At 41.6% G+C, this 25,693-nt stretch overlaps 1 protein-coding gene and 1 pseudogene across 1 annotated transcript in view; one reads left to right on the top strand and one right to left on the bottom strand.

The window, feature by feature from the left end:
- LOC139339143 (E3 ubiquitin-protein ligase znrf2-like) overlaps window positions 1-3,157 on the top strand; it is a 52,690-nt pseudogene extending 49,533 nt beyond the window's left edge.
- Window positions 3,158-5,688: 2,531 nt separating this feature from the next.
- LOC139339147 (telomerase protein component 1-like) overlaps window positions 5,689-25,693 on the bottom strand; it is a 32,138-nt gene continuing 12,133 nt past the window's right edge. Inside the window, exons 20-55 of the mRNA XM_070974629.1 lie at window positions 25,524-25,645; window positions 25,221-25,334; window positions 24,933-25,050; window positions 24,388-24,576; window positions 23,913-24,100; window positions 23,668-23,806; window positions 23,325-23,504; window positions 23,147-23,239; window positions 22,509-22,644; window positions 22,195-22,354; window positions 21,827-21,960; window positions 21,642-21,730; window positions 21,028-21,142; window positions 20,680-20,893; window positions 20,391-20,511; window positions 19,942-20,066; window positions 19,728-19,827; window positions 19,322-19,477; window positions 18,793-19,008; window positions 18,574-18,630; window positions 15,892-16,030; window positions 15,529-15,780; window positions 14,217-14,368; window positions 13,453-13,560; window positions 13,195-13,299; window positions 12,976-13,105; window positions 12,780-12,865; window positions 12,357-12,483; window positions 11,684-11,814; window positions 11,474-11,595; window positions 10,857-11,000; window positions 10,444-10,543; window positions 10,027-10,138; window positions 9,721-9,803; window positions 6,716-6,820; window positions 5,689-6,217 (exon numbers count right to left, since the gene is read on the bottom strand). Coding sequence (XP_070830730.1) covers window positions 6,098-6,217; window positions 6,716-6,820; window positions 9,721-9,803; window positions 10,027-10,138; window positions 10,444-10,543; window positions 10,857-11,000; window positions 11,474-11,595; window positions 11,684-11,814; window positions 12,357-12,483; window positions 12,780-12,865; window positions 12,976-13,105; window positions 13,195-13,299; window positions 13,453-13,560; window positions 14,217-14,368; window positions 15,529-15,780; window positions 15,892-16,030; window positions 18,574-18,630; window positions 18,793-19,008; window positions 19,322-19,477; window positions 19,728-19,827; window positions 19,942-20,066; window positions 20,391-20,511; window positions 20,680-20,893; window positions 21,028-21,142; window positions 21,642-21,730; window positions 21,827-21,960; window positions 22,195-22,354; window positions 22,509-22,644; window positions 23,147-23,239; window positions 23,325-23,504; window positions 23,668-23,806; window positions 23,913-24,100; window positions 24,388-24,576; window positions 24,933-25,050; window positions 25,221-25,334; window positions 25,524-25,645 — 4,782 coding nt within the window. The 3' untranslated portion in view covers window positions 5,689-6,097. The remainder of the gene's footprint in view (window positions 6,218-6,715; window positions 6,821-9,720; window positions 9,804-10,026; window positions 10,139-10,443; window positions 10,544-10,856; window positions 11,001-11,473; window positions 11,596-11,683; window positions 11,815-12,356; window positions 12,484-12,779; window positions 12,866-12,975; window positions 13,106-13,194; window positions 13,300-13,452; window positions 13,561-14,216; window positions 14,369-15,528; window positions 15,781-15,891; window positions 16,031-18,573; window positions 18,631-18,792; window positions 19,009-19,321; window positions 19,478-19,727; window positions 19,828-19,941; window positions 20,067-20,390; window positions 20,512-20,679; window positions 20,894-21,027; window positions 21,143-21,641; window positions 21,731-21,826; window positions 21,961-22,194; window positions 22,355-22,508; window positions 22,645-23,146; window positions 23,240-23,324; window positions 23,505-23,667; window positions 23,807-23,912; window positions 24,101-24,387; window positions 24,577-24,932; window positions 25,051-25,220; window positions 25,335-25,523; window positions 25,646-25,693) is intronic.

Genomic DNA, 25,693 nt, shown 5'->3' with positions numbered 1-25,693 from the left:
AGATGGCACAAAGCGGGATTCCTATCGGATTCCTATCCACCAGCCTCATGGTGGACTTCTCGGGGAGCTTCAAGGACACGGAGGCCAACCGGAGCTGATCAGAGGAGGGCAGCAACTCGGACCTGGGGCAGCATGGGGCGAGCGCCAATGGCAGCCCCGCTGACCACCACAGCATTCCCTCCAGCATTAGCCAAGCGTCACCCATGGACGACAACAACAGCGAGGGGAAACCCGAGGAAGACGGAACATCAACCCAGAGAGGAGACAAAGCACACCAGTGTGGTGGGTTTCCCAGGCTCGCCTCTAGCAAGTGTAGGGAAATGGGTCACAACTTCACATGCCTGCTCACTGCTGGCAGCAGCTCATAGATGGAGGAGGAGAATGTAGGGCAGCAAGGCACTGTTCCTGCCTGCACGTCCCATCCACTCATGACTCTCGCAGCGGCTTCCCCTCCAGCTTTTGTCACTGTTTAGCCTGGTGCATGCAGTCAAATGAAGTTTCAAACTATTTTTGGTCACCTGAGGCACCGTCATTCACACCATCTCTGGGATGAGAGTGCAGCATTCACACTGGTCATTTGTGTTTCAGCGGGCTCCTCGGTTTGCCAAGTCAGCTTGTGTAATCGAAATGTCCAAATGCAGCACTCACGCTCAATGTGATGCACATCCATCATTTATTTCCCGCTGTGACAGTGTGTTAATCTCACCTCTGTTGTGTCTCCGCTCTTCACAGATATCCGCTGTCCCTTCTGCTCAAAGCCCTTCCCGGGGGGTCGGATTGAGGATCACCTGTTGAGCTGCCTCACATCTCCACCCTTACCTTACAACAGTAAGTATCATGTGTCAGAAATGGCCCAGACGGCTGTGTTGTTCAAAAGCTGGAAACACTCTTAAGATTACTTTGTGTGTGTGCAGCGGATGTGCTCAGTAAAGACAGCGGAGAGTGCTCCATCTGTTTGGAGGATCTGGTGCAGGGGGAGACCATCGCCAGGCTGGCTTGCCTCTGCGTCTACCATAAGAGGTAACAAAGTTCAGTTGATGTATTTGCATAACAATAAAATACAGATGAAAAACGGATGGTAAACATGCAAATTCATGCAGGTGAGATTAAAATCAGATGTTGTGCATATGGCAGGAAACATTCATGTGGCTATTTCCAGATCGGAAAACATGTGGCGGCTGAGCTAAGACGTTTGGAAAGTAAGGAAGGGAGGGTTGTTCTGTACTAGAGCACGTATCACTACACACTGTGGATAATTAGAGACCCATTGTCCTTTTCCATGATATGATCAACATGATCTTGCCAACCACTGCTGAGGTACTGCCATATGGATAAGTGTAAAGTATGAGAGTGAAAATCTGTCGCAAGTTATGGAGCAAAGAAAAGATTTTACAATTAAATAATGTGAATATTTGGCAGTAGAGCTTCTTATCTTTACATATAACCATGAAGTTATTAAATGTCTACACGTGTTTAAGCATGTTTCAGCCCACTTACTATCAACTTTCATTTTCAAAGTGTGCAGTAATGCTGAACAATTTTGGTCTTTCTCAACTTCCATGGAGCTACTGGCTTCCCATAATTTCAGTAGAGCACGAGACCAGACTTTCTGAGACTTGAAATTTACCGCGATTAGTCAACCATCAGTGAAGATCCTGCCTTTTTTTGTCATCACTGCATGTTTATAATATAAGCACTTTTAAGTGCTTATTTGAAAATCCACACGACAGTAATGCTTCCCTGACACGGTAAAAGCAGACATGATGTTTGACTGTGATGGATAACCAGCAGAGAGAAAGGTGACATTTAGTTATAACATTCGTTGATGTCAAATAGAGCTCAAAACGTGTCTTTCTTTTGTTTTGGTCATAGAGAAAGAAGTTTTCAGTGCTGTCCCACAGTTTATAGGTGTGGCCGTTCGGCTGTGTAACTGCCGTTCTGGTCCACCCAGTCGAGCAGCTGAGATTTAGGGAAAGCCTGGAATTTCAGGATCTTAAATAGTACACGCTCGCACATGAAGTTCATGTATTAGTGTCATGCTGCAACAAGCAGTGTAATCTGCTCTTTATTTTCTTGATTAGCTGATTGATCATCTGGTCAGTAAAGCATCAAAGTGACAAAAGTGAAAGAAGAAGTCTCCGAATGCACTCAGTTAACTCTCACACACGAGAGCCAGAGGCCTGTTTATCTGCTGATCAACTGTTCGAGAGTCGACTGATGGTTTCAGAAGCTCACTTCTCACATCTTATCTGTGGTCTCGTTGCATTTAATGAGCCGGCGAACGCTTATTCACCCCTGGCTGCGGCGATTACATTTAGTTTTGTTCTGGAGATTATTCTAAAGACTGTATATGTGCTGGGCGGAAACACTTGGGGCCGCAGGGGGGCATCAGTTAAAATGCAGTCCAGATGATGTTCCTTTCATTCTTTTATTGTCCATCAATAATAAAGTACAGTATGAAACTGTGTCTGAGGAGCCTGTGTGTAGGTTTATGTGTGGTTCTGTAACACAGAGAAAAGAAATTATCAGTACAGCATGTTATTTTAACTGTACACTGGGCCACCAGTAGTAGTAATTAACCAATGAAATAATATGGTAAATAATCAATGAAATAAGAATGAATCCTCCTCTTAGCTTACATCAACCAATGTTATAGGCTTATACTATGAACGTACACGTGTGAGCAACTGCTTGCTATTAGCAATTATTAGCTTTAACGAGCTACCGGGTTAGCCAGGTTATCAACACAGAAATAGACCACAATAAACAGCATAACGTGATTTGGCAACCATAAACCCTATCAATTTCATTACGTCATTAAAAAAAAAGCTGCGCGTATAGGTCTATAGGGGCCTAACATAATTGGAGCATCGTCATAACATAAATGAAGTCCACTCCGTTCAATGTATCTGGTTGAATTTTTACCCGAGATAAAGGTGACTGTGCAAAAGTAAATGCTATGTTTTAACACAGGTATGTCCAGGCACTCATTTGGGTGCATCTGGGCAGAGCACCGTTATCTTGTCCAAGTGTAACTGAGTAGCAATTTGTCCCTCCTTAAATAACAAAAAGTAGAGATGGGACCAGATAGATTTAATGTTCTCAACAAGGACTTTATTCCAGGGTCTGGCAGTAGCATGCTACCTAATTCCAATTTAAAAAAAAAAAAAATTGTTGGACTGGAACATACCTTTCCTGTAAATCAAATGTCAGTTTGTTCAACTCAATATATGTCTTTTATTTGTTGTGACATAATCACTTCAAAATATTAAACACACACACACAAAAAGAGTAATATATCAAAATAAATTCTCTTCGGCTTCACTATAAATGATCTGACTTAATCAGACAACAAAAATAAATGAAAACAATGTAGTTGCTGAAATATCAAAACCCAAAAATGTTGTGCAATGTCTTTTCAGTTTTTATCAAAACTAAATCAGTCCTTTTGTTCTTGGATAATGAACAGTTAAGCCTCTCCACAGATTGTGGTTATTCGCAATCTGGTATTACTTAGTCCAGGAAGGAAAAAAATAAAAATAAAATAAAAAAAATTGGATACCTGTAACTAAAATATATATATATTAAAAAAAATACTTTAGAGCTCTATAAAAAGAATAGTTTTTTTGATACTCAAGTGATCCACGCGCATAGCTGGGTGGTGGCAACGACACGTCCGGGAAACAGCAGTCTCTACCTGGCTCCGGTCCACACCCATCGGCTAGCAGGAAACATCAGAAAAGTGGTGATTTGACATGTAAGACGGCAAGAGACTGGCTACAGCTTGCTGTGTCTTCCCATCTCTCAGCATTAGAGTCAAGCGAAGTTTTAAACTCATATACATTGTGGGTAGAGTTTACAGTGTTAATATTAAACACACACAAACAACTCTAAACCATCATAATGACTCATTTAAAAGGCTGTTAGCTGTCAGCTATGACTTAGCAATTAGCATCTTAACTAGCAATTAATGTTTAAGATAGAGATTAACATTTTAACACTGAAAAACACACATTTACACATACACCAGCAAATTACCTCTTTTCACAACACAAGCACAACCACACACATTAAATATATATGTGCTCACCTAGTAGGAAACATCATAAAAGATGTGACTTGACATGTAAGATGGCTAGAGACTGGCTACAGCTTGCTGTGTCTTCTCTCTACTCAGCATAAAAGTCAAGCGAACCCGCGAAATCTCCTGCTCTGAGATCACCACTCTACACCGGAGCTTATTGTTGGGACTCTTAAAGAGACAGTGTGTCTATTAACGCTGAATACACAGACTGGCTAAATGACCACTGGGTTACACAAGCATACAGAGAAACGCCTCTGTTGAAAACACTTTTTCAGCCTTTTTTCTGCTTGCTATTGTTCTTAGCTCTCATAAAAGGACGAAATGCAAATAAAACAGTAAAATAAGACTTCAGGCTGCTCAGCAGAGTCCTCTGTGTGCGCTCAGCGACCCGTCAATAGCTCAGCGACCCGCCCAAATTCACCATAGAAACACCAATGACGATCCAGAAGGAAGTAACCCCAGAGATAGGTTATTGCATGAAGAGCGCTCCCTCCACTCTAGAAACCCCCTCCTCTTAATGTAAATAACCAGGACCTTCGCGATTGATCTCAAACTAACGCAGAGTCATAGGAGGAGACATTAGCAGCGTTTTTTCGGGCTGGAATATAACTTTTGACCACAAAACAGCGAAGGTAAGACATACTGTATGATTTAGCAAAGTTTTTTTTTCTGCTACTCTTTAGCTGCTAGCTCGCCGAATTTTCGTCGGACAGTGAGGAGGCACTCACTCAGATATCTTCGTGATCATCAGACTCTCTGCTTTCATATGATAGCGGGCTTTTGTGGTTTGCGTGAAGTGGTGAAATCAGCAGATTCAGTACCGTTGACGTGCGCTATTTTCGTGTTTTCGTTACGTGCGCATATAATTTCTTGGGGTATGAATTATGTTTCGTTTGGGTGGCAATGCTTGGTGGAGGCTTTCAGCTGAGTTTCTCCCCGTCATTCTGGTTTGCTACAAGTTAGGATTGGTGCTTCTTAGCGTGAGCATTGACCGTCTGAACTGCGCGCATGTCAGGCTGCCCTGCAAAGTGATTTTTAATTGGCCGGTAATACCGTATACCCCGGGAAAATGTGGGGAAGGTTTGACGGTATCAAAATTTGGATACCGCCCTACTGTAATATTTATATGTACACTCATTTCTTCAGCTACTTGTACGTACATAATTGTTTATTTTTATACATCCTTGTTGAGCCTTGTTCTTATTTTTATCCATCCATTTCTTTCTTCCTGTAAATTATCATTAATTTTGATCAGCAAAGCAAAATTTTCAAACTGAATACATAGAAAAAGGAAAAGGATAATACCTGTAAACACTGCCAGACATGCCAGTCATGGAATAGTGGAATATTTTTAAAAATAAAAAAATCAATTCTTGAAATATTCTACAACAGTATTATGTGATTTCTATTTCTTGTGTGAATGCAACCATTCACACAAATCTGGCAATAACAAGGCTGTCTCCACCCCTTTTCTGGTACCATGAATACAGATGAAACATTACGACTTCAATGCAAATCCTGTTCCAGCCTTCAAGCCTGGTGAGATATCTGTTGCTGAATAATGTGTTAAATGTGTAGAAAGTAACAACAACGAACAACAAAGTGCTGATGAGAGTAATATTTTAATGTCAAAGAAAAGATTATTTATGGTTCTCACACCCATTTTCCCACTTCAAGTGTTTCATACTCCACATTTCTATTTGCATCCTCTTACAAATAACAGAAATAATTCACCTCATAGGAAAAATAACTGCTAACATTTTCAAACTTAGTTATTTTTTTATACTTGCTTGTTACACTTGCAAGTTTTTTGCCATCTAAAGGCATGTAAACATGACATCGCAATTATTACATAGATCATTATCTCTATATGTAGTGTAAATATTTCAACTTCTTTTTTAAATACAAAGGCACTGAAGCAAGGAGGCAGCAAACATTCCTGGCAATCACAGGTTTGCGTAGCGATGAAGCGCTTTTCTTAACTGCTCAATCTAGTGGGGAATATCCTGAGGATCAATCTTTCCCGAAGAGGAAGAAGAGCGTTCCCTGTCCGTCACCGCAAACCAGTTCGGTGGGTTCTACAGGGTTTACCTCCAAGTACACAACAGGTCCTCCACACACAAACATACCCACCTGGAGGAGGAGAGGGAGAGAGCAGAAGGTAACAGTTACTGAAAGACAGTTTAAAATAACAAAAAAATTAAGGTGAAGGAATAAAGTAGACAGAATGCTGCATAAGAAAAGAACAGAACTTTCAGATTTGCTTTCTTACTGAGAATTAGATGAGAAGATCGACACCACAGCAGCCAGTTAGCTTAGTATAGAGGCTGGAAACAGGGGAAAACAGCTAGCCTGGCTCTGCACAAAGTTAACAAAATCTGTCCCCCAGCGACTCTAAAGCTCACTAATTATCACCTTTTGTTAAATTAGTTTCATCTGCAGAAAAACCTTGGTGTAAAAACGACACTTCTCCATTTAAGTTTGGACAGAACCAGGCTAGCAGTTGAGTCTTTGATCTAAGCTAACAGTCTCCTGTCTGTCATATTCAACATACAGACAAGAGTGCGGTATCAACCTCTCCACCACAGAGCGAATAAGATGTCAAACTATTCTTTGGGGACTCTGATGTACCTGCTTCTTGGTGTTTCTGTCCCACAGCTTCACTGTCCGGTCATAGGAGGCTGAGATGATGATGTTGTCAGTGAGTCTCAGCACGCTGATCCTGTCATTGTGAGCCTGCGGATAAAACACCATCATTAATAAAAGAATACAAAGCCTGAAGCGACGTCCAGCTCTTTCTGATGTTTGCTTTCGTTTCCCATCCGGGCCTGATGGGAGGATTTGGACTTAAGTCACTAGGGGTGTAAGAAAATGTCGATACACTTAAGTATCGCGATATTATCTTTTACAATACTGTATTGATATTCAAAAACACAGTATCGATATTTAATTAACAGTTTACTGTACATCATGGCAGCGGTTATTTTGTGTTGTATTTAAACTCCTGACCGTTAGATGGCAGTATGAACTCTTCCGCTCCAACTCAATAGCAGAGGGAAGAAGAAGGCGGCAGCCCACACTGCTAGCATTAGCTCACTTAATGTTAGCTGATGGAGGAGACAGTTAGACCAGCTCCTGCGGCCTACAAAGCTGAAGTGTGGGCGCATTTTGGATTCCACAACAAAGAAGGGACTACAGAATTTGAGCCATGCCGTTTGCAACATATGCCATGCGAAAGTCAAATACTCTGACTGACATTGCTGTTCCCAGGTCCCACAATGAGGTAAAAACAAAGGTGGTGGACTCTCTTAGCTCAGCCGAGAGAGTCGCTTTGACGTGCAACGCATCGACATTGAGGGCCACTGAATCGTACGTAACGATCAGAGCGGATCACTTAACGGATGAGTGGAAGCTGGACTCACATGTGTTACAAACACAAGCGATGCATGGCAGTCACACAGGAGAGAACATGGCAAAGGAGGCCGTTGCTGAATGGGGATTGGACGCTAAAGATCCAGTGATTGTCACAGACAATGCATCAAATATGACTGTAGCGGCTGGACTTGCAGACATGACCCATGTCCGATGTTTTGCACACATCCTGAATCTCGCCTCACAGAAAGAACTGAAACTACCAACAGTGGCTCGACTACTCGGCAGGATCAGGTGTGTCGTAGCACTATAGCAAGCGACCAGCTAAAACACAAACAAGACCTGCTCCAGCTACCAAAACACAGACTGATCACAGACGTCATCACAAGATGGAACAGTTCTTACGACATGGTAGACAGATTCATAGAACAACCACCAGCCATCTATGCAGCACTCCTTTCACCAGAAGTCAGAAGGAATGAAAAGGACCTCATCAATGATACTGATATCACATGTGCAGAGGAAGTGCTCAAGGCACTCAAGCCAATGAAGGATGCCACCTTAGTGATGTCAGAGGAGAGCATACCCACTCTTTCCATTATTGCACCTCTTCATGCCAAGCTAGTCATGGCCACAGAAAACAGCCTGGATGATTCACAGACAGTGAAGGACATTAAGGCTGCTATAGCACAAGATCTGGGGAAGAGATATGCCAATGAGAGGGAGACACTGCTCATGGCATCGGCTCTCGATACTAGGTTTAAGGACCTACCCTTTCTCTCTGATGCAGAGGCCAAAGAGACCTATTCCAAACTGACTGATGCGGTGGTGGCTGCCATACAGAAGCAACAGAATGTAAGTAAATTAAAAAAAAAAAAAACATGAACATGAACAAGAGTACCCTCAGCTATCCAGAGAAGCAAAGTGTTTTCTGTGCATTCCTGGCACAAGCGTCTCAGCGGAGAGAGTTGTCTCTTCTGCAGGAGACATAGTAAATGCACAGAGAAGTGCCCTGAAAGCTGAACATGTTGACCAGCTCGTCTTCCTCCACAAAAACCTTGACATTAAAAAATAAGCACAGGCATACATACAAACTTTAATGAAGTGATATCCAGGTTAATGGGACCTGATGCTTGTGTTAACATTTGTTTAATTTTTTCTTCTGGAATCCTGCAAGCACTTTTATTTGACATTACAAAATAAGCACTGATATAGACACGGACTGGAATAATGTGAAATCCAGGTCAATAGGACGTGATGATTTTGTTTACATTTGTTTTCTTCCGGTATCCTGCAAGCACTTTTATTTTGACATTAAAAAAATAAGCACTGATATACATACAGAGTGAAATCCTAGTGAAAATGATCAGATGATCTTCTTGTTTGTATTTGTTTATTGTATTCTAAAGGAATCCTGCAAGCATTATTTCTTACTAATATGAACAGATATTACCTCATTTGCTGTTAATAGTGTTATATTGATGGATGTTACAAGGACTAGTATACAGTCTTAATTTCCTGATAAGGTAAATGTTCAGGCAAATGTTGATTCCTTTGCTCACATTGCACGAAAAGTAAGGCATCTGATAAAATGTTATGTTGGATGTTACAGCCATGGATGATGGTAATGCACTTTTCCAATTTCATAAAAAAGTTTTAAAAAGATTTATGCATGTGGTGATGTTTTTTTGCATAAGATTTCCAAAAATTTGATTTTTAAAAATCGCAATATATCACCCTGTTTACAGTATCGCAATATATCACATTATAGTGAATCGTGACCCCTGTATTGTGATAAATATGGTATCGCCAGATTCTTGGCAATACACAACCCTAAAAGACATGGCTGCTGCTTACTGACAAGGCAGGTGATTTTTTCTTTTTGTCACTTAAGATTTTTACAGCTCAGCTTGTCAGTTGAAAGTTCTGCTGAAACAATTTGTCAATCAAGAGAAAATTAATCAGCAACTCTGAGAACCGCTAATCGATTTACTGAGCAAAAATGGCAAACGTGATGGTTCCAGCTTGTCAAATGTGAGGATTTGTGGCTTTTCTTTACTCATGATCAATGATCAAACAGTGTTGCAGACTTTGTTGAAAGTCCACCTCACTACCTTTTGTGAGAAACACCAAGCTGCAATAATTCATTAAAAACTATGCAGAAAGGTTCAACCGTAAATGTAGTTTTCTCTGAGTCTGTCTTTTTTGTTTTCCACACATAAGCTCATCCCTCATGTTGTGTTTCAGAGTATTTCAGCTCTTACATGTTTTCTGCTGCTCCAGGTGGAAGGCTCAGGAGGCTGAATGAACCACATGTTGCCCTTCATGTCTCCACACACCACAAAATCTGAAAGAATGTAAAGCCCATTGGATAATCACACAATACGGAAACCAAATCAGAGACTGGCACACACACACACACACACACACACACACACACACACACACACACACACACACACACACACACACACACACACACACACACACACACACATACAGTACAACCCCAATTCAAAAAGGTTGGTACGCTGTGCAAAATGTTAGTAAAAACTGTAGATGTTTAGTACCTCTGCTCATTGTTATGGCTGATATCACGCTCCCCTTCTTCTCCTCATCGTAGGCCTGTAGACTTATCGAGCTGAAAGCTGAACATAATGAATTTTTGGGGCCCATTGCAAACTGAGAAAAAAAGAGGACAGAGGCATCATCAACATTTACTGAAACCAAAGCTTGTGGTGCACCACACTTGACGTTTGACTTCATGTTGAATTGAAATGTAGGCGCTGCTCAGACAGAATAAAAAAGCCATTTTTCTTTTAATAATTTGTCACAAAAATCTGAACTGGAATGATGAAGAAATGACTTTCTGTAAAAAGACAAGCTCATTTAATTGACAATTATGTTTTCTTTTCATAAGTCTGAGAGTTAAAATGAGCACATTTGTAGTAGTCTTATATTATTAGCAACAGAAAATGCAAACTCACAATAGAGCTAATCTGAACTTCTCCCTCTGATTCGCCCACCAGCCACATGCTTTTGTCATCGTTCGGGATCAAACCCATAATTCGGACTTTTTGCTCCCATCTGCAACAGAGACAATACATAATCCCACAATCAGTGTACAAGAAGCAAAACCCAGCAGCAATCATTTAGAGCTAATGTAATCAGGAAATGTGACAAACATCAGCAGCAGCATTCTAGACAACTCTCTGATCATGAATCAGATCTCTCTGATCACCATGAATTGATAACTAATAATTAATGTAATAATAAATTATGCCTCTGTCTCAATTCAACAAGTCAAAACTAAAAGTCACATAAAAATTATGAAAACAACAGTGATTCACTAAAACTGCGCTGACTGATTTGGTACACAGAGAACAGTATGTGGAGTTACTGGGTGATTGTTTGGGACCACATGTGTTCCTCATCGGCCGCGACGGCAAATATTCTTCCATCGTGTGACACACCGAGCAGGATGGAGCAGTAGTTGAGGCGGACCACTGGGGTGTTCACTTTGTAGGTGTTTACCTTCACCGGGCTGGGAGCGACAGAACACAGGACAGAGCGAGACTGGTTAGTGTGTAATCGAACTGCTCACACCTTATTTCAGGTCCACACGGAAACACCGCTCTCAATCAGCTTATCAGCGATGTTCAGTAACACTTATTTGTGTATTATTTTAATTGTCTGCTTTTAGGAGGGAGTGCACGTGCACATGACTTGTTGGGCGGTTACAGTGGAGTTGCTACTTTCAGATAATTTAAGGCGTGAAAACATCAAAATAGTTCCTCATGTGCATGTTTCTTTACTACTTTTTCATATTTTGAACAGGTTGAGGCTGATAACTTTCAATCTATATTTGCATTTTTTTCTATCACATTTGTTTGTCACCTACAAATGAACACTGGTATCAATAAAAATGTGTTCATTGTTTTATTCTGTTGCTTTCTTAGTAGTGTACTGCAGGCCAGCATGGCAGCTTCGCAGCGTGACTGTTTTGCTTCTGTTTACCTCGCTGTGCATTGTTGTTGATTCCACACTAGCTTCCACACATCAACAGCAGGTTTCATGTAGCTGACAGCAAACTGGCCGTCGGGCATGGAGCAGATCGCTGTGATGCCGCTGTCTGAGGTCTGACACACAAACAGACACACCATGCAATTACACAAACACCGCACACCTGTCTGTGGTATACATCCACTTTCTGGTGCGTGTCTTCACCTGCTTGCAGCCGACAACGGACTCATGCTGCCATAACTCGAGAAAACCGGATTCATAACCAACAAGAAGCAAAGCATCTCTGGGATAGAAGCAGAGAGCTGTGACTGGGCCCTTCTCTGACGGAGGACCCTCTGGAAAGAGAGGACACACTGGTGAACTGGGACACACCACAGATTAACCAATTATGATCTTAATAACGTAACCCTAACTCTTAATAACCCTAACCTCCAGAAAAAGGCCACTATATACATGCTAATAAGCAGCTGGTTCATAGTGAATATGTTTACCTTAATATAAAGTGCAACCCATAACATTTTTGGTGTGATCAAGGGCATCACATTCACAAGAAATGAGGATTTTTGTCCCCCTCACTTTTATAGACCTGAACTGATAAAATGTTGATTCACTCACTTCACTCACGTCATGCCATAAAGCAATGAGCATGAGTACTTTGCTGACTTTTCTGCCCTGGGTTATGCTGCTCTACCTTAGTTGTGAGGGTTATTGGGGCTGAATGCAGCCTGAAAGGAATACCTGAAGACACCATTCAAGGCCAAAAGAATGCACTGCCAAATTTTTTGAGGGTAAAAAAAAGCAAAGCACAGAGCTCTTCAAAGAAAAAGGTACACGCACAACATATCATATCACATAAAGGCAGATTACTAAGGATTACCTATTGTCAATGTCCAGCACCGTAATGAGCGGTCTTCAGAGACAGTGAGGAACTCTGGGAGTCCTTCTTTGGAAACAACTCCAGATATCGCACCGCTGTGACCCTGGAAGGTGCTGTAGTGCTCCACCTGCATGTAAAATATACAAACACAGATAAATACATGAAGAAAGTGAGACAGGAAACAAAAAATAGAAAAATAAGTGACAGTCTCCACTCTTATTATGATTAAAAACCTTAAGGAAGTCATTTCAGCCCTGTATCTACACTAGAACTTTAGATGAGTCCAAGCCAAAGAAAATGTGTGATTAACGCTAAAAAACACGACCAGGACAAAAATGATACACATACATATAAAGGAAATATTTCACTGAATTGTGAAAAACCCTTTTAAAGCACTTTCTAATCTTATTTGGACCGACAGACCTGTAGTGGCTTCCAGAGCTTCACTGAGCCGTCATCAGACGCAGTGAGAACAGTCATTTCTTCAGGGTTCACTTCTTTGGTCTTGTCTTAAAAACAATGCAGAAATTAAAAAAAGGAACTATTAATATCAAACTAGGAACAAAGCGAAAGAGAACAATTACAAAGAGTAAGTATATGTGCACTCCAGACAGTTCACCTGTGTGTAGTAGGAGAGCGCAGTGGTTGATACGCTGCTCATGTGCAGCAATGTGGCAGATTTCTGCGCTCTTTTCCTGAGTCCAAACATGCAGCGCTCCCTCTGCACAGCCGGCGATCACATACTGTCCCTGCACACACAAGCACCAAACATCTCGTTTTGTTTGAAGAGAGGGAAACAATGCATGCTGTTTTTTCTCCGAAAGATAGATCTGCTCACCACACAGCTGACAGATGTAAGAGGACTCCCCCAGGAAATTTCTCTGAGGCACTGGTCCGTCTGCGGATCCACGACACAAAGCCGCCCATCGACTGAGGTGCTGACCTGCAGCAGAAAAGGGAGGCTTGATGAAGACAAGTTAAAGGAAACACAATGGTGCTGTAGATGGCAGAACAGAGTGATAAGACTTTCAGGTAATAGATCTGTAACTCAGCATACTTAAATTTCTATACAACACAAAATGTGATGAGGATTTACCACATAGTCTGGAGTCCAAGCGCAGCTGGTGATCCAGTCTTTGTGGGAATGAGGAAAAGCCTTGGAGAGGAAAACAGGTGACCCGCTCACATCCCACACCATCAGGCACTGAAAGAAAGACACCTGTCAGTACTGCAGTATATCGACTGAAATCACTGGTTCACAGCCTGAGGGTCCCAACCCCAACTAGGGGTCGCCAAAGGACACGATAAAGACCTGAACACAAGCTACATGAAAGGGGCTTCACCCTGCATTAGAAAGTACACAGTTCACACAACCAAAGAAATACATACAAATACAAAAAAACTGGCAAAGAATTGTATAAAAAGTTGTATAAAAATATCAGGAAACTCATCTCAATGCAAAATTGCTTGTCTTACACAAACTTCCTGCAGTTATTGCGCTCACTAAGTGGGTTAATTGTACAGTTTAATCAGTTGTTCTCTGCTGTTATTGTTATGCAATTAATATTAATAATTAATTAAACATAAAATGTGTCACTTTGTTGACACCTGTTCACTAAATGATAGGAAAAAGGCTGGGAGCCACCGGGCTACATTACAGAGACACCTTTCTTCATTCAGTTCAACAGCACCACAAACGGCATCCTTCAAACTGATCAGAGAGTTGCATCAAGACACTCTGTGATATCATATACTGTGTCATGTCAACTCAACAGCAAATGTTTTGTATTAATAGTCAGTGTTTGTATTAAAAACAAAATCCTGACACTGTCACAACACTGCAGCACAAACACACCGTACCTGATCCTTTCCGCCAGAAAGCAGCATTTTACCATCAGGGCTGAAGGCCAGACAGGTGACTCCTGCACTGTGGCCCGGAAGGAGTTCAAAAGGGTCAACGGAGTGGTTGAGGGGCAGCGTGTTCAGCTGCCACAGAAAGATCATCCAATCATCTAATTCAAGGGAAATACAGAAGAGTGAATACTAGTGCTGTCAATCGATTACAATTTTTAATCGCGATTAATCTCATGAATGTCATAGTTAACTTGCGATTAATCGCAAATTAATCGCACATTTTCATCTATTCTAAATGTCCCTTGAATTATCATTTTAATACTGTTATCAACATGGAAAAGTGGATCGGCTTGCTTTGTGCAAATGTTTTTAATTGAAAACAGCAACGTGTAGTGTTTTATTTCACACTAACATTCTCACTTTGAGCAGTCATTCACATTTGAATGAATAAAATCTCTCACAATTTAACAGTGTCAAACAGATGACAAAAAGCCCCTTCAACAACCCTTTCTAAGGGATCAAAACAGGGTGATACAAGATAAGGTTATGAAGTGCACATCATTGTAAACTAGGACTCCTTTGAAGATAATAGCATCCATATGCCTCTGTCGAAAGCCATCCATTGTCGCCTGGTTTTGACAAGGAGGCGGCGGAGAATTCGCATTCGCCGTGTGTTTGGCCATCAGGTGGTATTTCAGACTGGATGTGCTGCGGTGATAACTCAGTTCACACCAACAATACACACAGATAACTTTGGTCTTGTGTGTCGACCCATCTGGCAACTTTTTGAAAATGAACTTTCCATTCAGAATCTTGTTCGCATCCATTTCGGCGTTTCGCGCTTGACATCCACACAGCGAGTGAGCAGGCAAGACAAAACACGTGCGTGGGACGTGCCTATTGTTTTGTTTCTGGTTTACAACTGGATCCTGTAGTTTTTCTTACGTTACTAGCAGTGGCCACAGCTTATAAAAAACTACAAGTTCACTAGGTCACAAAGAGCGTTAATCTCGCGATAAAAAAAATGATGTTGAAATCAATTTGCGTTAATGCGTTGATAACGCAATTTTTTTTTTTTTAACTGTATTTTTATTTTTATTAAATATGGAAAAACATAGAACATTCCTTGACAACATTACAGAGCATATATGACAGTGCGAGATAACGCAATATTTTTGACAGGTGAATACCAAAGAGTTACAAGCAGAAAGTGTTACATTTTCAGAAGAGGAGGCTGAAAAAAACAGCTTCTCCCTCAGAAACATAAGTATGTTGCCTTTGAAAGTCGTATTTTAAATTTACCATCTGGAACACTCACCTGTAGCTGTAGCCAGGTATGTGGAGTTTTGTGCCAATGCCAGGATGGGGCCTGACTGCACATTGGACAGCCCCAACATTTCCAGGCCGACTAGCATTCCGTCCTCTCCTTCTTTCTTCTTCCAGATCCTCACACGTTTGTCACTTCCTGCAGACAGCAGCAGCTCTGGTTCGGTCTGCTCTGCATTCTCAACGAGCCACAGCAGGCTCAGCGTAGACACGTCCAGGTCCTCGGAGGCCCAAATCTCCTCAACTACAATCAAATGAAGACTGTTACGCTCGTTTACCAGATCTATATTAAAAGCACACTATCTTCATTTTGGACAACACTCATGCAGAGAAGAGGAAAGACATAAAAACACACCTGGGTTAAGACTGAAAAGTCTGATGCCATTGCCGTGGTAGCCCACGGCGACGTAGTCTCCATTGACAGCCACACACAGAGCAGCAGCAGGCTCAGAGGCTACAGACCTCCGTTTCTTCAGAGGAGGCTCCTGCTCGTACTGAAACATCCAGTGGAGCAATTGATTTGGAGAGAAATATGAGATTTATGTTAAAAAAACACACAAATATACATGGAGACCAGAATGGCTTTGTGCAAAAGCGACAGGGGTTCCACAATGTGAGGAGAGTTCTTAACATAATTCATGAATGTGAAGAGTCCCCGGACACTGAAATTTTAACACTTGACGCCAAAAAGGCGTTCGACCGAGTCGAATGGCCCTATCTACTCGAGGTGCTTAGACGGTTTGGATTTGGGGATCACTTTCGTCGTTGGGTCGAAATTTTATTTGTTGATTCCTCTGCAATGGTATCTACTAATAATTTCATCTCTCAGCCTTTTGAGTTATTTCGGGGCACTAGGCAGGGGTCACCAATTTCACCTCTTCTTTTTGTAATAGCCATGGAACCATTAGCAATAGCGATCAGATCTCATCCCTTAATTCATGGTATTAAGATTGGAGATTTAGAACACAATACAGCGATGTACACTGATGATACTATTGTATTCTTATCACAACTTGCAGAATCGATACCATCTCTCTTGGAGCTGTTCAATCAATTTGGAAATATATCCGGGTTTAAAGTAAACAAAGAAAAGTCATCTATAATGTTTTTAAATGAAAACGAAAGGAAGAAACCTTTAGTATCACATCCATTTATGAATGCCACTGAAGGATTTAAGTACTTGGGCATCAAAATAACCCCAAAGATTAATAATCTCAGCTCAGCCAATTATGAACCTTTGTTACTTAGCGTGTCAGAAGAAATCTCGAAATGGACAACGCTACCTCTCTCTATTTTGGGAAGAATAAACATAATAAAGATGACTATATTACCTAAATTCCTATTTGTTTTTCAATCAATTCCACTAGCCCCTCCTCCTTCTTTTTTTCCCAAGACCAAAAGCTTCTTTCCAATTTCATCTGGAACAATAGGAAGCCAAGACTCAGACTCTCCCTCTTATATCTACCTTACGATAGGGGTGGGCTACAACTGCCTAATCTAGAATGGTATTATTGGGCTGCACAGTTGAGGGCCACAATGTTCTGGTTTTCTAAAGACGTTGTCATGCCCTGGTTAGAAATTGAAAAACAATCCTCAAAAGGTTTATCACTGAACAGCTATTTATACTCAGCATCTTTAAAAACATTAAAGAAAGATACTACTAATCCTTTTGTAAAAAATACCATTATGGTTTGGCATGTAGTACAAAAATTCTTGTGTGACTCTCCAAGGTTGTCCTGTTTTGCCCCGATCTGGGGTAACGATCACTTTGCCCCGGCAAAGAACGATATGGGCTTTAAAACTTGGCTGAACAAGGGTATAATAAGAATGCAGGATGTATATGAGGAGTGTACTCTAATGTCATTCAGTGAGTTAAAGACTAAGTTTGATATACCACAGAAACATTTCTTTAAATATTTACAACTTCGAAGTTTTATTTTGTCTCACTTAAACAATTCAATACAACAACCTCCATTATCTACCTTAGAAACACGTCACAAAAGACTGTTTTGGAAAAAAATTGGTTTCCCGGTTTTATAATATGCTGGTTGAAAATCATAATGACAACTTGGACAGTAAGAGATGGGAGTGGATAAGTGACTTAGAACAGGACATTTCACTCAGTGAATGGAGTAGTATATGTTTAAAAACACATACTCAAACCATCAACACTCGATTGAGAATGGTACAATTTAACTGGATAATGCGAACATATATTTCCCCTGTACAATTAAATAAATTTGATTCTAATGTACCTGATCTTTGTTATAAATGCAACAACCACCAGGGTACATTGTTTCACTGTTTATGGAAATGTAAAGAAATCCAAAAATTTTGGAGCTCTGTGTTAAAATATATCTCTCAAATCACAACTTCCCCTGTACCTCTATGTCCTAAGCTTTGCATTTTAGGCATTTATCCAGAGGACTGTCCTTTATCTCACAGAGAAAGAAAAATGGTTGACCATTGTTTACTGCAGGCCAAACGCTGTATTGCATTATGTTGGAAGAATGTTAGCTGCCCCTCTTTTAACCAATGGTTGAATAACTTAACGTCGAGCTTGGCTCTTGAGAAGCTGACCTATATTGTCAGAAAGAAGCCTTCTGAATTTTATGACATCTGGAAGTTGTTTCTAGAACTGTTGGAAGTTGGAGATACAGATGTGGCAATGGGAAATACATAACATTTAAGGTACTGACAAGAGTGTGCTTTTTTTTTTTCTTTTTCTCCCTTCTATTCCTTCCTTGTATTTACCTGTTGCTCAGTAATTTCACTAATTCCTTGATGTAATTTATTCTTCCTTTTTTAAAAAAATTATTTATTTCAACTGTATTAGTATTTTTTTTTCTCTTATTACTTTCATTACTGCCATATGTTCAAAGTGTTTGTTGTTGTTTGAACACAAAAAATAAATAAAGATATGTTTTAAAAAAAAAACAAAAACAAAAAAAACACACAAAAAAACAGCAGGACATGATGAAGATAAGCTGAGCAGCTTGAAGGTAACATTTATACACAAGATAAATAAGGAGCTTACTTCATCACTTGTTAATGTGGAGACCAAACGTCCAAGTCCCGCCGACCACAGCTGGAGCTGTTTTACAGAAGGACAAGAAAATGATAATTAGTAATAATTAGGTGAGTAAAGCAGTAAATGTGCAGTAATTATATTATCATAATCCAGCCACTCTGGCCCGTGGAGCTAAGTTTAATTTCTCAGATCCTGGCTCATTGTATACAGGCAGCGATGCCTCACCGTGTGATCGGAGCCGGCGCTTAGCAGCATGCTGCCTTCTTTCAGGAAGGTGAGGGCCTCGGTGGCTCCAGAGTGAGCCTGGAAACATCCCACACAGGTGGAGGTGGGCACCGACCACACCCTGACCTCTCCAGTCACAGAACCAGAGCAGAGCATGGAGGAGGAGGAGGTGGAGAAGGAGAGACTGCGCACTGAGCTCTGGTGACCCAACAGAGGCTGGTGGAACAGACAAAGGAATAATGGCGGTTGTATTTTTAAATAAAACCTGTCAAAACCTGGCTGCAAACATTACCCACAATGCAACTCAACCACCAAAATTCAGCTCAACATTCAGGTGTGTTATGCCAGTGGTGGCTAATGTAGCCTTGAGCTGCTAGCCTCATGTAAAGATTATGAGTGGGCTGCACAGGTCTGGCTTTTCATCCTTTACAGTGTCAGAATTACTACTTTTATTTTGAAAGAGTGAACATGAAGCTAACTTTAGCTCCCTATTCCTATGCGTCTTTGGCCTCTCCTCACAATAACTCACCGGAAGAGTTTCATTCTGGAGCCAGTTCCACACGATCACGTTCCCGTTCCAGCTACCAACAGCCAGCAGGTGATCCTCGCAGTGAAAGGTCACACAGTTCAAAGGGCTGGAGCTGGGCAGGGCCGCGACCTCGTGCCCTTTAGCTGAGGACCACACCTAACAGCAGAAGATCATTCAGTCAGCATGAGTAAGGAAGGTTACTGTTGACTGTTTCAGTGATGTGTACAACTGAATAACAGCTGACAGCAAAATTTATGGCAACGTATATTCAGATCCTCAATAACTGCAAAAATGTAGTTCCTACTCTTCCTGGGCGAAAAAACTGTTTAAAATCCCACAGAATAAAAGGAGCAAGAAAAGGCAGAAACTCAAGCATCAGGAAACAATTCTGCACACAACGACTAACTTTCAGCATGGAGTCTAAAGACACAGTGGCAAGGTGCTTCCTGTCTGACGTGATATCACTCGCTGTTATCGCATTGGTGTGGGCATCAATAACAGCAGTCCTGCAAGGAGCACAAGTGAATTCAAACATCATTAATTTGTGCTACATCTGAGAAATCTGAAGATTTGTACACTCTGAGGCATTTTGTGAAGTGTCCCTCCAACCCTCCTCTGACCTGCAGCCATTCTCGATGTCCCAGATCTCTATCCGTCCATCGAAGGAGGTGGTAGCAAGACGTTCATCCTTAAGAAAGACACAGCTCGAGATGCCGTCGCAGCTGCTCACCAGCGATTTCACTTCCTGTTCACAGCCACAAGAGCGTTGATATTAGACTTTTTTTAATAAGTAATTTAGTAATTTGAACATTGTGTAGACTTAAATCCTGGTTTCTACTCTGTTTTCTATGTATGTCCATAAAAAAAGACTAGACAAGGAAAGTATGGCTGTGAGCGCTGTGCCGCAGCACAGAAGGAAACATGAGGTCAGGGTAGAGGAGCACTCTGATTACCGAACTGCTGCATTTACAAACGGTCACTACGGTCTGTGTACAGTAAACATGTCGCAGATTTTCTGTGTGACACAACGAGAAGAAAAGTACATATATGCTGGAAAATTTGTGCATACCTGTCCAGTCTGCATGTTGATGAAATACAGTGTTCCCTGTCCAGTGCCAACCACCATCAGCTTTTCATCCAAGCTCACAACCAAACAGGTCGGCTCAGAGGTGAAGGTCGACACCAGCTTACTGCGACGAAACACACAAGGCCATTAACACATTCCTATATACCAATATTAAGCTAAAAAGGCAAAAAATAAATAAAGCTCTCAAAAGTCAGCCTCAGTCCCAAAGAGTGGATTTGGGAAGAACTTCTAACACACTTCTTCTAAACCACTTTGCAGACAACCTGCTTACCTGGTCTCCTGAAGGGGCTGATTGTGAGTGTTTAGCACTTCAACTACCCGAGCCTCTTCTTCTTCTAACATCAGGTCTTGTGCCCAGGTGCAAGCAGAGGTCCAAGAAGGCTCGATGAGGGCTTGCTGAATGAAAAGAATCGGCCAGGAAGAGAGCAGGAGAGCGTGACGCTGCAGGAAACTCTGGCAGTCCTTGAGATCAGCATGGAAGCCAACTGAGAGCACAAGGAGAAAGGTGTATGAAGAAGGAATAAAACACAGTTTGTGGGAATTTGTTTAAGAGGAAACATGTGAAGGATTAAAGGAAGAACCATCTAAACAATGACAAGCTATTGTTGTGCATGCTCACCATACAAGCTGTAGGTCTCCAGGAGCTGGTGCAGGAGGCCGTGGCGCACATTAGCATACAGGAAGTAGTAGTTGGAGAGCAGGGACTGAAGCGCCTCCTGTTGGCCACTCTGACTCTGAACAAAGCCAAATAAAGGAGTTGAAGTCTAAAGTAAACATCATGAATAACTGTGGTTCTCTGGAGGATTCCTTCAACGAGGATGTAAGAGAAGCATTTCATATGGCACTAAGCAATATTCAAACACATTCAAGAGCTTGACAAACATGTTTTAATGTGATTATATTGAAAGGAAAATTTTCCAATTCTGTCTGTGATGACGGATGTGTAGGACATGATAAGGAACCAGAAAGTGAGAGTAGGTAGGTGAGATTTAATTAAAACTTCAGTGGAGTCGTACCTGATGAAGGCCGAGGAAACTGAACCTTTGATTAAATAAAGCGAGTACACGTGAAGGTCAGTGTGCAGCTGATTGCTTCTCTATTGCAAAGTTTTTTAAGAACTGACAAATGAGAGTTTATTGGTGAATTTATATAGTTTGTACCTCAAAGTAACAAAGTACTGTTGCTCATTTTGTGTTGCTTTTATATTATGTGTGATGACGGGAGATAACTGACCAGGGTGGAGGGAAGGTGCTTGACAGAGTTGGCCTCACAGTGAAGGAAGGTATCTGTGCCCCACTGGTCAGCAAGGGCCCACAGATGAGCTATATGAAGAGACAGCACAGTGATACTAGTTAAAATATATATACGGTGACCAAGACTTACTTAGGTTGTATTGAAAGAGACTGTGTGTACTTTACCTGCCAGTACAAGGTGAGCTCTGGTTCTGTCACTTTCTGTTGGAAGGAGGAAGTCCTCAAAGGCCTTCCTCACCTCTGGATTGGTTAGAACTAGTAAGTCGTCAGTGTTGTGGCAATGAGACAGACCAATCAGGCTGCAGAAAAGATTCCAATTAGGTTAAATAACACTTCCTCCTTTAGGATTATTGTCCATAATTTTACATTAAATCTAAACAGGATGTTTTCTCCATACTGTGTATCCTTCAAACATGGAGGAAATCTAAAAGCACACCATCAGTATGGAGCCTTTTGGTCAAAATGGTCAAATATTGAGGATTAAGTGTATTCATCTAGGTGCAACAATACTGGGATTTTTCCAATTTCAATACCTTTTTAAACTCTGAACTATACGAGTGAAAGCTGCCATGGGAATGCGTGCTTCTGGCTTCCTGGACAGACACAGTACTTCCTGCCATGTGACCTGAGCGTCCCTTGAGGAGAGGTCACTGCACGTGTTCAGTACAGAGTACAAGTCTCTCTCCCGCATGCCTGTCGACCAAGAGGAGAAAATGTTGAGACGACCGAAGATAATGTCGTTTGATAACATCCCTTTCCCCTCTGTGTTGCATTAGCTGTCTATTTACCATATCTAGCCCTTTAGAAAATTTAAAAACAATGCTAAAACTTCTATAAAACCTCTTACCCGTGGTGCTGACAGTGAGTGCTGCCAGGGCCCAGCGGAGTCCCAGCATACCTCTGTACTGTGAGCAGAGTTTGTTCAGGCTGTATTGCACCAACTGGCCCAGAGAATGAGGCAGCTCCTGGAGGCTCTCCTTCAACTAAGACAAGAGGACATTAAAATCCTTGCTTCTATCAAGATGTTGATAGTCATGTACATGCACCAGTTAAACTGGCAGCAGGGTGGTCAAATATTTCAATGAAATGATCAAGATTAGCACCATTTGCCCATTTGCCAGCATCTTTGTGTCAAAATGTGTCCAATAGTTTGGTTTGTGATCAAACACCTGCAAAACTGAGGCATTCCCATCAGCCTCAGCTATGCTTTGTGTATAGTGCTAAATGGGTAATGTCAGCATGCTAACAGGCTATACCTGCTAAACATCATCATACAACCCTGACTCAAAAAACGTTGGGACGCTGTGTAACAGAATGCAATCATTTTCTAATTAACTGGGCTGTGCTATCATCATCATGAGTGTGTTAACATGCTAATATGAGCATGGATCCTTGTCAGCATCCACCCAACACAAAGCTCTGCTGCAGCTGACACTGGAAAAACCACCATCATTGTGGAAGTGACTGGAAAAAGTGATATTAAACCTTGTCAAAGGTTGCGAAGTTCCTCAGGTCCTCACAGGCCAGGTGCAGGTACAGAGGACTCACTGCTCCCTTATTCATTATCAGCGTCTGGAGCTGGAGAAGCAGACAGTATAGTTTTAGGATAAAAGATGAATTCAACACCGTGATGAATACAGAGCAAAACACAAATAAGAAGAACCTGGTTGTTGAACGCAGAGTCGCTGAGTTTCTTCCCAAACTCGTCGAGTCCCTTCTGAACTATCTCCTTCCGGTCCGGCATGGTGAGCTGTCCCAGGGAAAACAGGACAGTGCTCCTCTTCTTGGCCAAGGTTTGTAACAGCGGCGCTTTGGATGTGACGCTCAATACCAAACAAACACCCTGGCAAGAAAAAGAGAATCTCAGTTTTACTGTTGCAGAGAAATCCCTAAAAATTCAACCGTAATACACAAAATTTTAACCAAATTTTTGTCCTGCATCCAAACCATGCTGTGGACCTCACCTCAGGTGTGTTTTCCCTCAGTTTTCTATGCAGGTAACTCACCTGTGGAAGCTGCTCTGGTATCCAGTCACAGCTGAGCTGACCTCTGCCGTCTCGGACAAGATCCACCCCATCAACCAGCAGCACCAGAGGCTTTTTCTTCACGTCGCTCAAACTGGAGTGAAACTCTAACAGCAAATCTCTGTGATCACAAGTAATTACAGGAAAGGGAATCACGACTGAGTGTACAGATAAAATGACGTTCCTGTAAATCTGAACCACTGTAAGGATTCAAACTCAAACGCTACTTGTAAGAATGGGGAAGAGGCGATTCCTCCTCAGTATCTTTCATCTTCCTCAGCCACTGAACAAGGCATCGAAGCAGGTTTTCCACAGAGCGTGCTGATTGGCTGGCAGCTGTAGAGTAGGAGATGACATCACAGACAAGGTTTGTCTTGGATTTAACTCCAGTCCTGAGCGTGTCTGCGAAAGCGGCCTGTATGGAGAGAGATAAATATGTTTCCCACTCGCTCATGTTTTACACACTTTCTTGCACATAAGTGCTAAAACGTTTCTGCTTCCACCGTCTCCAATGTGAGGATTTGCTATTTTCTTGGTTTAATATCGTCATAAATTGAATTTTTGCCTTTTGTCATCTGAGAAACTGAAACAAATAGTTTTTAATAATTTACTGACATTTCCAAGAGAGCAAATGACTAATCAATTAAAGCAGGAAACTACTGGCACATTTATTAATGAAATGCTAATAAAATAGAAATTTACCATGAAGACTGTTTTTCCCTCTCCAGGTCCGCCCTCCACCACCATCATCCCTCCTTTGGTCTGGCTCAGCTCCACAATCGCAACCGCCCCGGCCATCACCTTTGCCCTGCCGAAGAACTGCCTCTGCAGCGCCCCCTGCTGCACCTCCTGCTCAGTCACATTAGACACAGCTTCGGCCTCCTTGTCCTCCTTCAGCATGGAGAATAAAGTGGCGTTCATTCGTAATCTACTGTTTGTTAGCTGTGTCTGCAATTTTTGTCATTTCTAGTTGTTTCCAGCAGTGGTGGAAAGTAACTAAGTACATTTACTCAAGTGCAGTAGAATTTTGCGCATTTCTGTTCTAAGTTATCTGCTGTATCTAAACTTTTACTCCACTACACTCAAATATTGTACAAATAAAATATCGATATCAATTAAACACTTTTATACTTTCATGCTTTTGTTAAAATTTTGAATGCAGGACTTGTAAAGGAGTATTTTTGAAGTGTGGTATTGCTATGTTTTCTTCAGTACATGATTTCCATACTTCCTCCACCACAACTAACCTCCACAAACTGCTTTACTATAGCCGTCCACAGGTCGACCAGCACGGCTTTGCCAAAGTCCTCCAGGTTTTTCAGATAGGGTTTCCCGTCCACAACGCCTCCCCAGGCACACGAGTAACTGTGGCAGAAACACAGACAAGAAGCCTCAGCTAAGTCACTTAGTCACATATGAGCAAAAGAAAAAAGCTAGATTCATGCCTGCAGTCTGAAAACAGACTAAAGGTGTAGTGAACTACTGTTTTAGTGCCACAGCTTCAGTGAAGGAGAATCATGACCACGAGGACTCACTTTTCAGTGACCTTGACTTCACTGGTCCGGATCATTGTCTTCAGAGAGGCCATTTTAGACTCAGCCTCCTTTGATTCAGTGGCAAAGTCGGACTTCCAAGACACTGGAACTGATCTGAGGAGGACAGTGAAATGAAAACTTCAAATACCAGCAAACTGTTTGTATTGTCAACTTATGGAATCACAAATACTGTACAAAAACCTCATCTCAACATAATGGGACGAATCTGAAGGAGTTAGTAATATATTTAAATGACTCGTTCATTTAAACTTAAAATGCATAAGAGAAAACTTCATGGCGTACTTGATGATGTTTGGGTCTCTGAAGTAGCAGAACATTCGCTGGTGGGCTGTGTCGGGGTAAAGAGCCTGGAACTGACGGATCTCCAGCTCGGTGATGGACAGGCCCGCCGGCGCCGAGGCAAGCTGCACACAAATCATACTTCTGTCAGTACTCTGAAGAATATTTCAAAT

This window comes from Chaetodon trifascialis, chromosome 11, assembly GCF_039877785.1.
Source record: "Chaetodon trifascialis isolate fChaTrf1 chromosome 11, fChaTrf1.hap1, whole genome shotgun sequence".
In the NCBI taxonomy this organism is placed as follows: domain Eukaryota; kingdom Metazoa; phylum Chordata; class Actinopteri; order Chaetodontiformes; family Chaetodontidae; genus Chaetodon; species Chaetodon trifascialis.
This window is presented reverse-complemented; position numbering and strand designations above follow the sequence as displayed.